At 45.4% G+C, this 14571-nt stretch overlaps 1 protein-coding gene across 3 annotated transcripts in view; it reads left to right on the forward strand.

Moving 5' to 3' along the window:
* MGAT5 (alpha-1,6-mannosylglycoprotein 6-beta-N-acetylglucosaminyltransferase) overlaps window positions 1-14571 on the forward strand; it is a 337061-nt gene that overhangs the window by 112166 nt on the left and 210324 nt on the right. For 2 of the 3 annotated variants that reach the window (XM_004774276.3, XM_004774275.3), the window contains one exon: window positions 9296-9679. In XM_004774276.3, coding sequence (XP_004774333.1) covers window positions 9439-9679 — 241 coding nt within the window. In that variant the 5' untranslated portion in view covers window positions 9296-9438. Of the gene's footprint in view, window positions 1-5094; window positions 5285-9295; window positions 9680-14571 lie in introns of those variants that run through there. The other variant, XM_013046749.2, reaches the window with a different exon arrangement.

Genomic DNA, 14571 nt, shown 5'->3' on the forward strand with positions numbered 1-14571 from the left:
CAACACAACACAGCACAACAACCCAGACATTAAAAAACCTCCAAGTATCTTAAAGGCGTGTTGTTTTAGTGGATATTTTTCAGCTAGTTACTCAAAATAAGACTTGTTTAACCAGGTCTAAAGGGAGCAGGCTGTTTTCACCGAGAATGTGTTTTTCCTGTTTATAAAGAAAAGTACTAAAATTCATCAGAGGATCAGGTCTCGAAAGTAGGGAAGAAGGACTTCTGTTTGTACCTGTTTGAACCGGCGCCTTTGGTTGGTTCCTGAGCTCCTTTGCTCCCTAGGATGAGAGGTGAGCTCAGCGGTTATCACAACTGTCAAGATTATGATAACCGACTTCATATTTGGGGCTGCTGCTGAGTGGATTCTACCACTGGTCTCAAGACGGTGGTACCAGGCCTATGTTTCTGGGCCCACCAGGGGAGTGAACAACCTCAGAGCAACTTCCCAGGACTTTGGACTCACTTTGGAGGAAAACTCTGCTTTGCTTTTCCTTCTGTCCTCCTCCGCTTCTCCCTTTAACAATGTGAGAACTCCCTATTTAGAGCAAGAATGTCTCCCCAGACCATCTCTCTTCCTTAACTCCAGTAATGCCATCGATGTATATTTTTCTTCCCATCTTTCATTCTCCTAACCCCTGGAGGGGTTAGACTTACAGTCTAAACTTAAAAACAGTTTACCAAACTCTCCATGTTGGCCTTAATGCAAATTGAGAAGTAGTAGGCAATTGGTTTAGAGTTAAATTGTTAACATCATCTTAAGACACTTGTTACTGCTTATAGTAAGTCAGACAAGAAGCCTCTGAAACTTACAATTTATGACTGACCCTCATCTAGCATTTAATTAGGCTATCAGTTCTCTGTCATATAATTTTATATGAGTAGATACGTGACCCTGAATTTTATAGAAAAAATAAGCAAATGAGCCTGCTGCCAAGCATTAACTTCCTGACCATATAGCATAGAAATTCAAAGTTCAAACTCCATGCATACGGAAGTAGCTAGGGAAGTTTTGTTCTGAGTCTCTACAGTGTAAAAATTTTTCTGACAGATTTTTTTTTTTTTTTAAAGAAGAAAAACAAAATTCAAATGAAAGCATCTGGGGACCCTCATAGCTAGAAACCTCTCTGGGAACCCCAGAGTCCTTTGAGACACGGTTTGAAAACCAGGGACGCGGGTCTTTCAGCTCCCACCCTTCCAGCTCTTACAGTGTTTTGTGCTGCTACAAGCTCCCCCATGTCTGCCATGCGAGCACTGAATCACACTTGTCTGGGGTCACACAGTGCCAATGGGCAGAGCAAGCTGCAGGTCCGAGATCTCCCAGCCTGGGAGCAAGTGTTCGTTCGTTTTTCCTCACTCACTACCCCTCTGGTGTCTTCCTCAGATCCTCTTGGATGACCGGTGATGACACCAGCAGCCTCCCCCAAGGGTCCAGACCCCTCACCTCCACTGCTTGTTGGCCTTCCCATCTCTCGTCTTAGATACCTTTTCGTTCCTACAACCACTTCCCCTACTGGGATTTTGGTCAGGAGTTTGTTTTTGTTTTCTTTTCCTTCTCACACCTCACTGCCACCGTATCCTCTATAGTTGAACCCCATCTCCTCAAGGGCACAGTGATTTTCCACTGCTGTGTGACAAGATCTTTGGGCAAAAACTCACGGCAGGGAAGGGACAAATATAGAATCGGAGTGCCAGGCTTTTCTGTGGTTCACACCAGGAGGAGGTCTTGGGGATTACTGCTCACTTGTGTTTCTTCATCTCGTTTCCGCCATCCTGCCCTTCCATCTAGCAGACACTTAATGACCATCCACTGCATGCAGGGCAGGGTCATGCCTGGCATTTCCTGTCTTTTGGGAGCTTATGCCCCTAGAGAAGAGATGAAAGGAAGGATTATCCTAAAGAGCAGGAGGAAAGAAGCCCTTCAAAATGAAACAAGATGGAATCAGGAGGGAGACAAACTATAAGAGACTCTTACTAATCTCACAAAACAAACTGAGGGTTGCTGGGGGAAGCAGGGGTAGGGATAGGGTGGTCGGGTTATGGACATTGGGGAGGGTATCTGCTCTGGTGAGTGCTGTGAAGTGTACAAGACTGATGATTCACAGACCTGTACCCCTGGGGCAAATAATACATTATATGTTAATAAAAATAGTTAAAAAAAATAATTCTAAAATTTATATGGAACCAGAAAAGACCTCGAATAGCCAAAGGGATATTGAAAAAGAAAGCCAACGTTGGTGGCATCACAATTCCGGACTTCAAGCTCTATTACAAAGCTGTCATCATCAAGACAGCATGGTACTGGCACAAAAACAGACACATAGATCAATGGAACAGAATAGAGAGCCCAGAAATAGACCCTCAAATCTATGGTCAACTAATCTTCGACAAAGCAGGAAAGAATGTCCAATGGAAAAAAGACAGCCTTTTCAATAAATGGTGCTGGGAAAAATTGGACAGCCACATGCAGAAAAATGAAATTGGACCATTTCCTTACACCACACACAAAAATAGACTCAAAATGGATGAAGGACCTCAATGTACGAAAGGAATCCATCAAAATCCTTGAGGAGAACACGGGCAGCAACCTCTTCGACCTCTGCCGCAGCAACATCTTCCTAGGAACAACGCAAAAGGCAAGGGAAGCAAGGAAAAAAAATGAACTACTGGGATTTCATCAAGATCAAAAGCTTTTGCACAGCAAAGGAAACAGTTAACAAAATCAAAAGACAACTGACAGAATGGGAGAAGATATTTGCAAACGACATATCAGATAAAGGACTAGTGTCCAGAATCTATAAAGAACTTAGAAAACTCAACATCCAAAGAACAAATAATCCAATCAAGAAATGGGCAGAAGACATGAACAGACATTTCTGCAAAGAAGACATCCAGATGGCGAACAGACACATGAAAAAGTGCTCCATATCACTCGGCATCAGGGAAATACAAATCAAAACCACAATGAGATATCACCTCACACCAGTCAGAATGGCTAAAATCAACAAGTCAGGAAATGACAGATGTTGGCGAGGATGCGGAGAAAGGGGAACCCTCCTACACTGTTGGTGGGAATGCAAGCTGGTGCAGCCACTCTGGAAAACAGCATGGAGGTTCCTCAAAATGTTGAAAATAGAACTGCCCTATGACCCAGCAATTGCACTATTGGGTATTTACCCTAAAGATACAAATGTAGTGATCCAAAGGGACACATGCACCCGAATGTTTATAGCAGCAATGTCCACAATAGCCAAACTATGGAAAGAACCTAGATGTCCATCAACAGATGAATGGATCAAGAAGATGTGGTATATATACACAATGGAATACTATGCAGCCATCAAAAGAAATGAAATCTTGCCATTTGCAACAACATGGATGGAACTAGAGCGTATCATGCTTAGCGAAATAAGTCAAGCAGAGAAAGACAACTATCATATGATCTCCCTGATATGAGGAAGTGGTGATGCAACATGGAGGCTTAAGTGGGTAGAAGAAGAATCAATGAAACAAGATGGGATTGGGAGGGAGACAAACCATAAGTGACTCAATCTCACAAAACAAACTGAGGGTTGCCGGGGGGAGGGGGTTTGGGAGAAGGGGGTGGGATTATGGACATTGGGGAGGGTATGTGATTTGGTGAGTGCTGTGAAGTGTGTAAACCTGGTGATTCACAGACCTGTACCCCTGGGGATAAAAATATATGTTTATAAAAAATAAAAAATTTAAAATAAAAAAAAAATACAACTTTAAAAAAAAAAAAAGTGAAGCACAGTCTGCTGTGAGTTTTCCATGGGAGGCTGTATGCAGAAGGTGGGGGTCAGTTGTGAAGTATGGGTGGGATTTTCCAAGGCAACATGGAGGAGCACAGCTGACTTAGGGTTTCTTGAATGTTACTGTACAAGATGAGGTGAAAGGTTGGCCTATAGCCACTGGTTCTAGATAGACAGAACACACTTCAAGGCGTGCGTAGCTAGGACAGAGAAGGTGTGGGAATGACTCTTCGAGCACAGCTGTCCCACGTGAATGTTGGACCGGCAAGCTGTGAGGGGATTGGCTGTGGGGCTCTGGGAGAAGCTGACTTCTCTGGTTGGGACTGGCATTGCTCCTGAAAGGACAGCCATTTCCAGCTTCACTCATCATCTGAGGAGAATGCTCCTGAAGTAAGAAATGGGCCCTGCAAGGTTGTTGGGTAGGCTGCTGCAGGAACTGCTTGCTTCCTCTGTGTCCCCTGGGGCAGAGCTGTTGTTCTGTATGTTCTCAGGTGGTTTGAGAAGTTGGCCTCTGGCACGCAAAGCTGCCTCGAAGGGCCTCTGAGGTGGATGGGGATCTTATAAGAGTAGTCATGTCTGGTGGCTGGTGGCAGATTTCTCAGTGTAATTTCCTTTGGTTAGTAGGCCTGTGGTCAGTCTTTAGTCATGACACAGCCTGGCCTTGCCTGGCTGTGGGGAAGAGGAGATGGGGTGGGGTGTTGGCGGGAGCTTGTAGGGGCCCCTGGGGCTCCTCTAGCTGTCTCCACATACAGCTCCTCTTCCTACCTCCAGCTCTGGAGGTGGGCTTGCTCTCTTTTTTCTTTTTTCAGTAACAGTTTTATTGAGATACAATTCATTTATCTTCTAATTCTCTCACATAAAGTGGATAATTCAGTGTTTTCAGTATATTCACAGAATTGTGCATCCATCACAACTAATTTGGGGATGTTTTCATTATCCACTAAAATAACCCCCGTGTGCTGGGTTGTCACCTCCTAATTCCCCTGTTTTCACAAGCCCAGCACAACTATTGTACTTTCTGTGTCTATAGATTTGCTTCCTCTAAACATTGCATTAAAATAGAATGATACAATATGCAGTTTTCTATGTCTGCCTTTTTTCACCTCACATAGTGTTTTCGGGGAACAGCTGTGCTGGAGCTCATATCAGAACCTAACTTATTCCCATTGATTGAGTAGTATGCCATTGTATGTGTTTTCTTCATCCGACTCTCAGCTGATGGATGTTTGAGTTGTTTCGGGTTTTTGCCTATTATGAGCAAGATTGCTATGAACATTCGTGTACAAGTTTTTGCGTGGGCATAGGCTTTCATTTCTCTGGGGAGAATTTCAAGAGTGGAGTTGCCTGGGTCACATGGTAACTCTGTGGTTAACCATTTGAAGAACCGCCAGACTATTTTCCACACCAGCTACATCATGGTACATTCCCACCCGCAGTATGCAAAGGTTCCAACTTCTAGACGTCCTCACCAGCACTGGTTCTGAGCTCTCATTGTTGAGTATGGCAGTCCAGGTGGGAATGAACTGGTATCTTATTGTGGTTTTAATTTACATTTCCCTAAAGGCTAATGATGTGTGCGTCTTTTTATACGCTTTTACTTTTTAAATTAAGAGAACTGACACATTTCGTTCAGTGCCAGACATCTTCGATCAGTTTTGGAAAGGGGGATGCCAGATTTTCCCGTGCTGATGAGTGCATGGGGAGGAAGGAGGTGAATGCTGTGCTTTTAGGAAGTACAGGGATATAGGAGGTGTGGATCAGGGTGGTTAGTGGCAGCGGTGGGCCTAGAAGTTGAGCTCATTGCTGACAGACTTGGTACAGACTTCTTTCTGGAGGACAGACAGGGTCGTGGCCTCAGGCTGGCATTGCTGTGATGGGCAGCAAGGCCTTCTGAGATAGACTGTGTTTTTGTGCCTATTGGCTCTGTTTTGCAAGCAGTTCCAGTTAAGTCTGGAGGCAGATTCTTACCCAGATCTACTGCTTTTTGATCACTCTTTTTCTGTATCCTCTTGATGAATGTTGGGACTGTCACCGATGAAGCAAGCACCTTCCGGTGAGGTTTGCTATCCTGTTGCCCTGCACCCCCTGCTATTACTGTGGGAGTTAGGGATGTGTCCTGGGTAATGGTTTTGAAAAGTCCTTTAAAATTCTCTATCAGTAGGAATAGTAGAGATGAGTTCTAATTCAGTTCTGTGTATATGCTGTGAGTATGCTGAGACAGCTGCTGCTGTGCCACACAGTAGAGTCCATGGGAGAAAAGAACATTCCTGGAAGTTCCCTGTTTACTTAAAATCTGGGCCCTCGGTAATCAGAACTGTTTTCTGAACTTGAAATGAGAGGGCTTTTCATTCCAAATTTGTGTCTCTCTGAACTGGTAGAATTTAACCTTGCTTGGGTTTCTCAACCATCTTCTTTGCTGCTCAGATGGGCCATCTGTGAGTGGTTCTGACTGTCCCCAGGGCCAAGGCAGAGAAGCACACCACAATCTGCTGAGGCCCTCCTTCCATTCTTTTTTTTTTTTTTTTTTAAGATTTTATTTATTTTACTTGACAGACAGAGATTACAAGTAGGCAGAGAGGCAGGCAGAGAGAGGAGGAAGCAGGCTCCCTGCTGAGCAGAGAGCCTGATGCGGGACTCGATCCCAGGACCCTGAGATCATGACCTGAGCCGAAGGCAGCAGCTTAACCCACTGAGCCACCCAGGCGCCCGCTCCTTCCATTCTTATACCTGGCCCTGCCCTTGCTTCAACTTTGCAGCCTTGGGCAGCTTCTTCAGGGGGCTAATTGACGAAGTGGAGTGGAGTTTCCTGCCTGAAAGTTAACAGGTAATTCCTGTATGCATTTGGGGTTCTCCCTTAAAGTAGTAAAAGAAAATTGCCTGCTGACTGTCATTTTTAGTGTAGCATCGAGTTTACTTGACCTGGGAAAATCCCTTCAGCCTTGGGGTACAGTTGACTCAGTGGTATGAGTTCTCAAACAGGAAGGGCAACCATTTCCTAAGGACCCGGCGTAGCTCCCAGTTAGAGAGGTGGCTTTAAAACATCAGCCCCACAAGGCTGGGATCTCTGTCTTGCTGTTCGTTGAGTCTCCAGGGCCCGATGGCAGCAGGGGCTCAGTATGAATGGAGGAAAAAAGGAGGGCTGGGTGCTGCTCACGGAGCCCTGGTTAGGAAGGGCTGAAAAAAGTGCTCTAGTGCCTGGAGGACAAGCATGCTTGGTCAACACGTGGTTTATTGTGCCCCCAGGACCGGCGTCTTTCTCTCAGAATGCATGTGGTGATGGGGGGCAGGGGGTGGGGGTTCCCTTATAGGTTGTCATGAGATCACACACAGCAACTGGCGAACAACCTATGTAGACAGACACGTGTTTGAAACTGCAGACGAGTGAGGGGCACCCAAGCTGGAGAAGCAGGGAAAGCTATCTGGAGCCAGTGTGAGTGGAGCTGGGGCCTGGCAAGCTGGCCGGGTTTGGATGATCGGTGCGAGTCTATGGCCATACCACCCTGAATGCGCCCAATCTCATCTGGATGATCGGTGCGATCTGTGGGGGGCCAGCCCAGGAGGGAAAACAGCGTGAGTGAATACGGGGAGACCATGAGGAAGGGTGTGCAGGGTTATGGTGCGAGCTGACCGGCAGGTGTGGAGGGTGCGGCCAGGCCCGAGGAATTTCAGTGACATGGTATCACAAGAGGGAGTCTGAGCCATGCTATACAGACGGCACGGTGGTACTCCTTAGTGACGACATTCGTCTGCCTGGATCAGCAGCTCTCAGACTGGAGTAGACATCGGAATCACCTGGAAGGCTCGTTGGAGCACAGATGGCTGCCTGCTCCCCACGCCCCAGAGTTGCTGATTTAATTCCGTCTGGGTTGGGGCCTGAGAATTGGCATTTCTTCGTGGTGCTTTTGCTGCTGTGGACTTAGGGACCATGCTCTGAAAAGCCACTGGCCTAGAATTCAGGGGTCAGTAATCTTTTTCTCTTTAAGGCCAAGAGTAAGTATATTAGGCCATTGAGCTACGTAGGATTTCTGTCACATTTTCTTCATTCTTGTTTTTTATAACCCTTAAAGCATGAACACAAGCACGTTGGCCATTGATACATAGGCTGGTGGGGAAAGGTGAGTGGCATAGGGAAAGCAGGGTATGGTGTCCAGGTGGACAAATTCATCTCTCTGGGCCTTTGTTTCCCATCTGTGAAGCAGAATGATAGTAGTAGTTCTTCCCATCAAGGACTCTAAGAATTCGGTGAGCTAAGGCACAAAAAGCCTGCCTAGAATTTATTTGTCACTTACTGTTCATAGCATTACTACCAACTACTAATGGCCATTCATAGGTGAGGAAAACAGTGAGAGAGGAAGACCAACGCAGATCCACCGCATGACAGATTCTGAAAGAGAATTGCACCAAGATCTCGCCATCGTTCCTTCTTAGGCTGCTTCCAAAAAAAATACTTAGAACAAAAACAGGTGCACTCTCTGAGTAAATCCTGGGTTAGTCCTGTGTGGAGATCATTGCTCAGCTTTTCCTTTGGCACACTGAGGAAATGGTGCCATTTGGGACCTGGCTGGTTCTTGGACCCAGGGCTCTCGTTCAGGGGCGGAGAGTGTGGTTTACTTGTAACCCATTTGCAACCTCTGCCTCGGCCTCAGGTGTTGGGAAGACTTGCTTTAAAACTTTGGCCTAAATAGGGCACCAAATAGGATCTGGCTGATGAGTATTGAAACTGTACCTTTGTGCCTTTTAACCTCATATTTTGCCCCATGGCATGAGTGAAAGTAAGAACTACAAGAAAGGTGGCTATCATGTACTCCACACTTCCTGTGTTGCAGTGTGCAAATGAGTGGTGAGCTGCCTCTTTCACTCGTGGTAGCTTGAACAGGAAGACCGCTGGTTACTCCTGGCACAGCCTCTCAGCACTGGTACTGAGGGGGAGGCTGCCTGGTGGCCCCGAGAGCTTCAGCTTCTCTCTCTCCAGACACTGCTAATGCGTGTTGGCCATGCTTACATAACTTGGGAGCTTGCTGCCCTTTCCTGGTCTAATGACCCCTGAGGAGGCGCCCATTTTGTTGCTCACCTCCCCAGCTGCATGCTCTAATCCTTGCCAGAGCACAGGCTAATGACTTTGTAAGCTCAAGTTACAGATGCACAGACGTACCCGGTGGTGCTTTGACTCCACCCTCCGCTTGAATTTTTGCTGACATTCAGTGAAATATCCTTCCATCTCCTCCCCACCTTGCAAAACAAGCTTCCTGTTTTGAACTTGGTCCAGACTGGAACAGCCCTGCTACACCTGTTAACATAGTCAGACACACATTTCCTCCTCTGTATTTGTGCAGCTTTTTTGTCGCCTAGCCAGATTTCCCCTCTCAGCTTACAGATCTGGAATCATAACATAAGATATTGAACCAGCAAATTAAGAAAAAAGGAAGTGCGTGTTTTGGAGCTAGTTGAGTGAAAACATGGCTCCTGGTTGGTTTCCCTCTGTTTTGCCACTACCACTCTACTAACTTTCCCCCTTCTTCACAGCGGAATGGAAACGAGGAAAGGAAATCAGCTGACGCAGGAGCCAGAGTGACACCGGCAAGCCCACCCATCCAGTCTGCACCATGAACTTGTGTCTTCCTCCTACGTTGTAAGAGCCAAAAGGCAGGTGAACTTGCTGGAGAGCAATGGCTCTCTTTACTCCGTGGAAGCTGTCCTCTCAGAAGCTCGGCTTTTTCCTTGTGACTTTTGGCTTTATCTGGGGTATGATGCTCCTGCATTTTACCATCCAGCAACGAACTCAGCCTGAGAGCAGCTCCATGCTACGCGAGCAGATCCTAGACCTCAGCAAGAGGTACATCAAGGCGCTGGCCGAGGAAAACCGGAATGTGGTGGATGGGCCATATGCTGGCGTCATGACAGCTTACGGTAAGCGCCGGGCTACTGGGGCTGCTTGATAGAGCGTGGTTCTGCCTGAGAAGGACCCCAGAGCCTCGCCACCTTGGTTTTGTCATGGATTGAGTGCATCTCTTGCCACTGCCTTTGCAGCAGTGAATTGCACACAGAGAGACACTTTGAGAAAGTTAAAGCCATGTACTTGGGGAGCCTCTGAGTTCTTGTGCCCACAGACTAACACCCAGACCCAGGAGCAGTGGGGGCGGAATGGTTATCAGCGCTCCAGGTTGGATTTGCAGCCAGCCCTTCTTCCCTCAACACATTTCTGGATCGCATGATCTCATCTGGGAGTATGATCAGGGAGCGGAGAAAAATATTCTCCTTCTTCTCCCTAAACAAAACTTAATTAAGATGGGGTGGGGGTGAGGTAAGAACGGTGGGGAGGAATGTGTGGGGGAATGAGGACTGTGTTGGGGGTGGGCAGGGTGAGGTAGGAGGGTGGGGAGAAACTCCAAGCCAAGTGTGTGCCTCCCTCTGGCCACAGCATAGGACACTAGCGATTGCGTGCTGCTGGCTAATCGCTTTCATGTCTAGCTTCTTGAGAGTCAACTGTTCTTGTTTCTTGCCCTTGTCTTTAATGGCCTGACTTTGAAAGAAGTCTTACTGTATGTGTTGCTTTTTTCTAAAACTCTTTTAGAAATGAGGCTGAGTGGGAAAAAGAATACACAAAATATTACTTATTTTTCTTTTGGCAAAAGTTATGCTTAATATAGAAAAAGTTGGAAGCTATAGATGTGCAAAAAAAAAAAAACCACCAAGAATAAAGAAAATCACATATAAATCTACTGCTCTAGGAAATAACCATAATTAACATCTCAGTGTATACTTTCTGATATTTTATATATACACACAAAAATATACATATACATGAATAATACTTTAAAAAGCATAGATGCACAAATACAGAACAGAAATTGTAAATGAAATTTGGGGATCATACCATGATGTGGGGAGCTGACCTTCCAGCTCTCCTTGATGACTGAGGATGGGAATAGACTTAATCCATAGGTGATGGTCTGTCCTGTTACTCATTGACAAGTCCAGTCACTGAACGGAGAACTTAGTGGCCTTAGGGATTGGGACCCTGAGTGTAATATGAATGAGATGCAAGAACGGGGTGGCCGGGGTGGAAAACATTAGTGTTCTACCTTATGACCTATCAGTCACAGACTCTGAAGTATATGGAGTTCATATGGTATTTTCCTGAAAATATATAGCAGCAGTTGGAAACTTGAGTTCAAATGCAGGAAATCATACTTAATTTTACATAATCTTTTTTTTTTTCTTTTTGAAAGGATCCAGGACATTCGGTTACTTTTAAATTTCATATATATTTTTTTGGTAAGGAGAAAATGGTTGGGGTTTTTTGTTTGTTTTTTGTTTTTTGTTTTTGGTGGGAGGAGGTGAGGTCAGGGGAGGAGCAGAGGAGAGGGAGAGAGTCTTACTTAAGCAGGCCCCAGGCCCAGAGAGAAACCCAGTAGGGGGCTTGACCTCATGACCTGAGATAATGATTTGAGTTGAACCCAGGAGTTGGACATTTAACCGACTGAGCCACCCAGGCACCCTGAAAATGGTTGATTTTATTTTTTTATTTTTTATAATTTTTTTTATTATGTTGGTCACCATACAATACATCATTAGTTTTTTATGTAGTGTTCCATGATTCATTGTTTATGTATAACACCCAGTGCTCCATTCAAAAAGTGCCCTCCTTAATACCCATCACCAGGCTGTCCCATCCCCCCAACCCCCTCCCCTCTAAAACCCTCAGTTTGATTCCCAGAGTCCATAGTCTCTCATGGTTCATCTCCCCCTCTGATTTCCCCCACTTCATTTTTCCCTTCCTTCTCCTTATGTCCTCCATGCTATTCCTTATGATCCACAATTAAGTGAAACCATATGGTAATTGTCTTCTGTGTTTGACCTATTTCACTCAGTTTTATCTCCTCCAGTTCCATCCACGCTGATACAAAAGTTGGGTATTCATTCTTTCTGATGGCTGTGTAATTCGATTGTATATATGGACTGCATCTTCTTTATCCATTCATCTGTTGAAGGAAATCTAGGCTCTTCCCATAGTTTGGTGATTATGGACATTGCTGCTGTGAACGTTGGGGTACAAATGGCCCTTATTTTCACTACATCTATATCTTTTAGGTAAATACCCAGTAGTGCAATTGCTGGGTCATAGAGTAGCTCTATTTTTAACTTTCTGAGGAATCTCCATGCTGCTTTCCCAAGTGACTATTTCAACTTGCATTCCCATCAACACTGTAGGAGGGTTCACCTTTGTCCACAACCTCTCTAACGTTTGTTGTTTCTTGCCATACCAATTTTTGCTATTCTAAATGGTGTGGTTTTGATTTGAATTTCCCTGATGGCTAATGATGTTGCGTATTTTCTCATCACCCTGAGATTGTGATCTGAGCTGAAACCAGGAGTCAGACATTTAACTGAGTTGAGCCACTCAGGCACCCTGAAAATGGTTGCTTTTAACATACAATGTGGAAATTCTTTTTCAGTGCCTACTGTTGGAATGATCACACTTGTTTGCTTTTAATCTGTTCAGTTTGGCAGTGTCTATAAGCATTGGTTTTCAACATGTCTAAATAAATACCCCCCCTTTTTTTTGATCTGATGGATTAAAAAACAAGACTCCATTTTGAGGACCCATATTGAAAAACAAGTAGGTAGTTTTTCAGAGGGTGCATAAACAATGAATTCTGTTACGCTGAAAAGAAATAAATTTAAAAAAAAAGAATGAAAAAATGGAAAAAAAAAGTTAAATTTAAAATTTTAAAAAAGAAAGAAAGAAAGTTACTCATTGACTTCATTCTTCTGTAATATTTCCAAACACTGTAGGTCAGAAAGAATACATCAGACTGTTACTATGTGCAAGTAAACAGAACCAGTAAAGTCAACTCCATTTTTTAGTTTCTGGTTCAGTACCTTCCGTGTTAAATATTTTGGGGAAGAGGAGAGTCGTCTGTTAGTAATTTCTTCCTCCTGTTGATCTCAATCTGCCAAACTGGGACAGAAGAAACACCCCAAATGGTAAATTTGTGAACTTTAAGTTTTCATAGTTGTTGTGAGTGTCCCCATTTCTTTTTTCCTGCTGAACATCTCCTAGGCTAGGCTTCCTCTGTGTTCTCAGGAGCAGTGATGGGGTCTTGGCTTACAACCTCACAGACACCATGTGTTGTAAAAAGTTACCAGAACTCCAGAGTAGTCTGTTAGAATTTTGGCCACCTTATCTTACCTAAGAGTCCGGAGCTCGGAGGAACTATAAAACTTCTTCCTTTCACAGGTGAACCTTAGCAGAGTCATTCTTTTGTTTCTCAAAAAACAGCAAACAACCCAACAGGCCCCGTCAGCAGAGGTAGCACACGCTGCTGTTCCTCTCTTGCATCTCATCGACTCCGCGTTCAGTCAGAGTGCTCCTTGGGGCTGAGTCTGTGGAATTTAACTGGACTGTGCATACGTGCTTGAGGCACTGGGACCATCACGTGGCGAAATCCTACTAAGACAGGGTTTGTCATGTCAACACTCTTGGCATTTGGGGCTGGGTGATTCTTAGTAGTGGGGACTGCTCGTGTGCTGTAGGATACTGACCAGCACCTCTGGCGTCTGTACCCACTAAGGCCAATAGCACCCCCCTAGTTGTGACCATCAAAAATGTGTCCAGACATTGGGGGGCGGGTTGCAAAATTGCCTCCCTCCCCACCTTGGAGGATCACCACGCTGAGAATGAAACAGAAAACACTTAAGAGCATCTTCTTAAAGAGTTCCCAAACAGATAGCTAGCTTTTATTATTTAAGATTTGTCAGCCTGGCCTTCTCCATTTCTCCATTCTGGGCACCAATGACTGGTATTGAGGAAGACAGTGCGGTGCGGTCCAGGCCCAGTCCTGGGAAGCTGGAGAGCCTTTCAGATGGTGTGTGCTTCCCCTGCGGCCCGTCCGTACTCGTGGTGGGCACGTCCACGGCCAGGCAGCTCCGGTGGTTGATGTCAGGAGGTGCAAAGACCGCAGGATGTTCAGTGGTTTAGCTGGGCTGAGACAGCAGGGATGAGGATGCTGGGACAGTGGTTTGCAGTCTCCTTTTCTGCCACAGATGCAGCCCAGGAACAGAGCACTGCCTAGATGCCTGTGCTGAGACAGGGAGGAGCTGATCCTGTATGGCTGGGATCTTTGCCTGCTCTGAGTCAATCCCATTATTAGACCAAAACAGGACAGAGAGAGAGAGAGAGAGAAAACACCTTCGTGTCCCCATCCCTGTATTGGCGTAATCAGAGGCTCTTGGGATGTGTATATGTATCGTCAGTAGCTGAGGCAGGTATTTGAAGAATCCCAGTAGCTGCCTTCAGATTATTACTGATTTTTTTAGAATCCCTGGCTTGAGGTCCTAGAGCAGAAGAGTTCAGGAAACTGTGTGACCTGTGGGGCAAATATGGACCTCTCTCATTTTGAGTAATTAAACGTTGATTGAAACCAAACCACTCCCAGTTGTTGATAACAACTGCAAAAACAGAGAAGCAGGGTAAAATCAGGATTTTAGAGGACATCTAAAACTCGCTGACTCCATCTTTCAGTAGTCCCCATAATTCAGTCTAAAATACTCATCGATCAGGTCCTGTCTCTCCTTGACTCAGCAGTTTCGCAGGACTCCCATGGTCTAAGGCCTGGACAGCAAGCTCACCTTGGCCTGAGCCTCCTTTTTTTAGAGGAGGTGTCCCTAGGGTGGCTGTTTTTGCACGCAGTGGCAAGAGCTGAGTAGTTGCCACAGGCTCTTGTCAATCCCTGCTCTATCCATGGAGCCCTCTTTCTATAGGATTTTGCTTGGTGTCCTAAGACTCATCTCTACAC

Source organism: Mustela putorius, unplaced genomic scaffold, assembly GCF_011764305.1.
Source record: "Mustela putorius furo isolate JIRA1106 unplaced genomic scaffold, ASM1176430v1.1 tig00003867_pilon_pilon_pilon, whole genome shotgun sequence".
Classification (NCBI taxonomy): domain Eukaryota; kingdom Metazoa; phylum Chordata; class Mammalia; order Carnivora; family Mustelidae; genus Mustela; species Mustela putorius.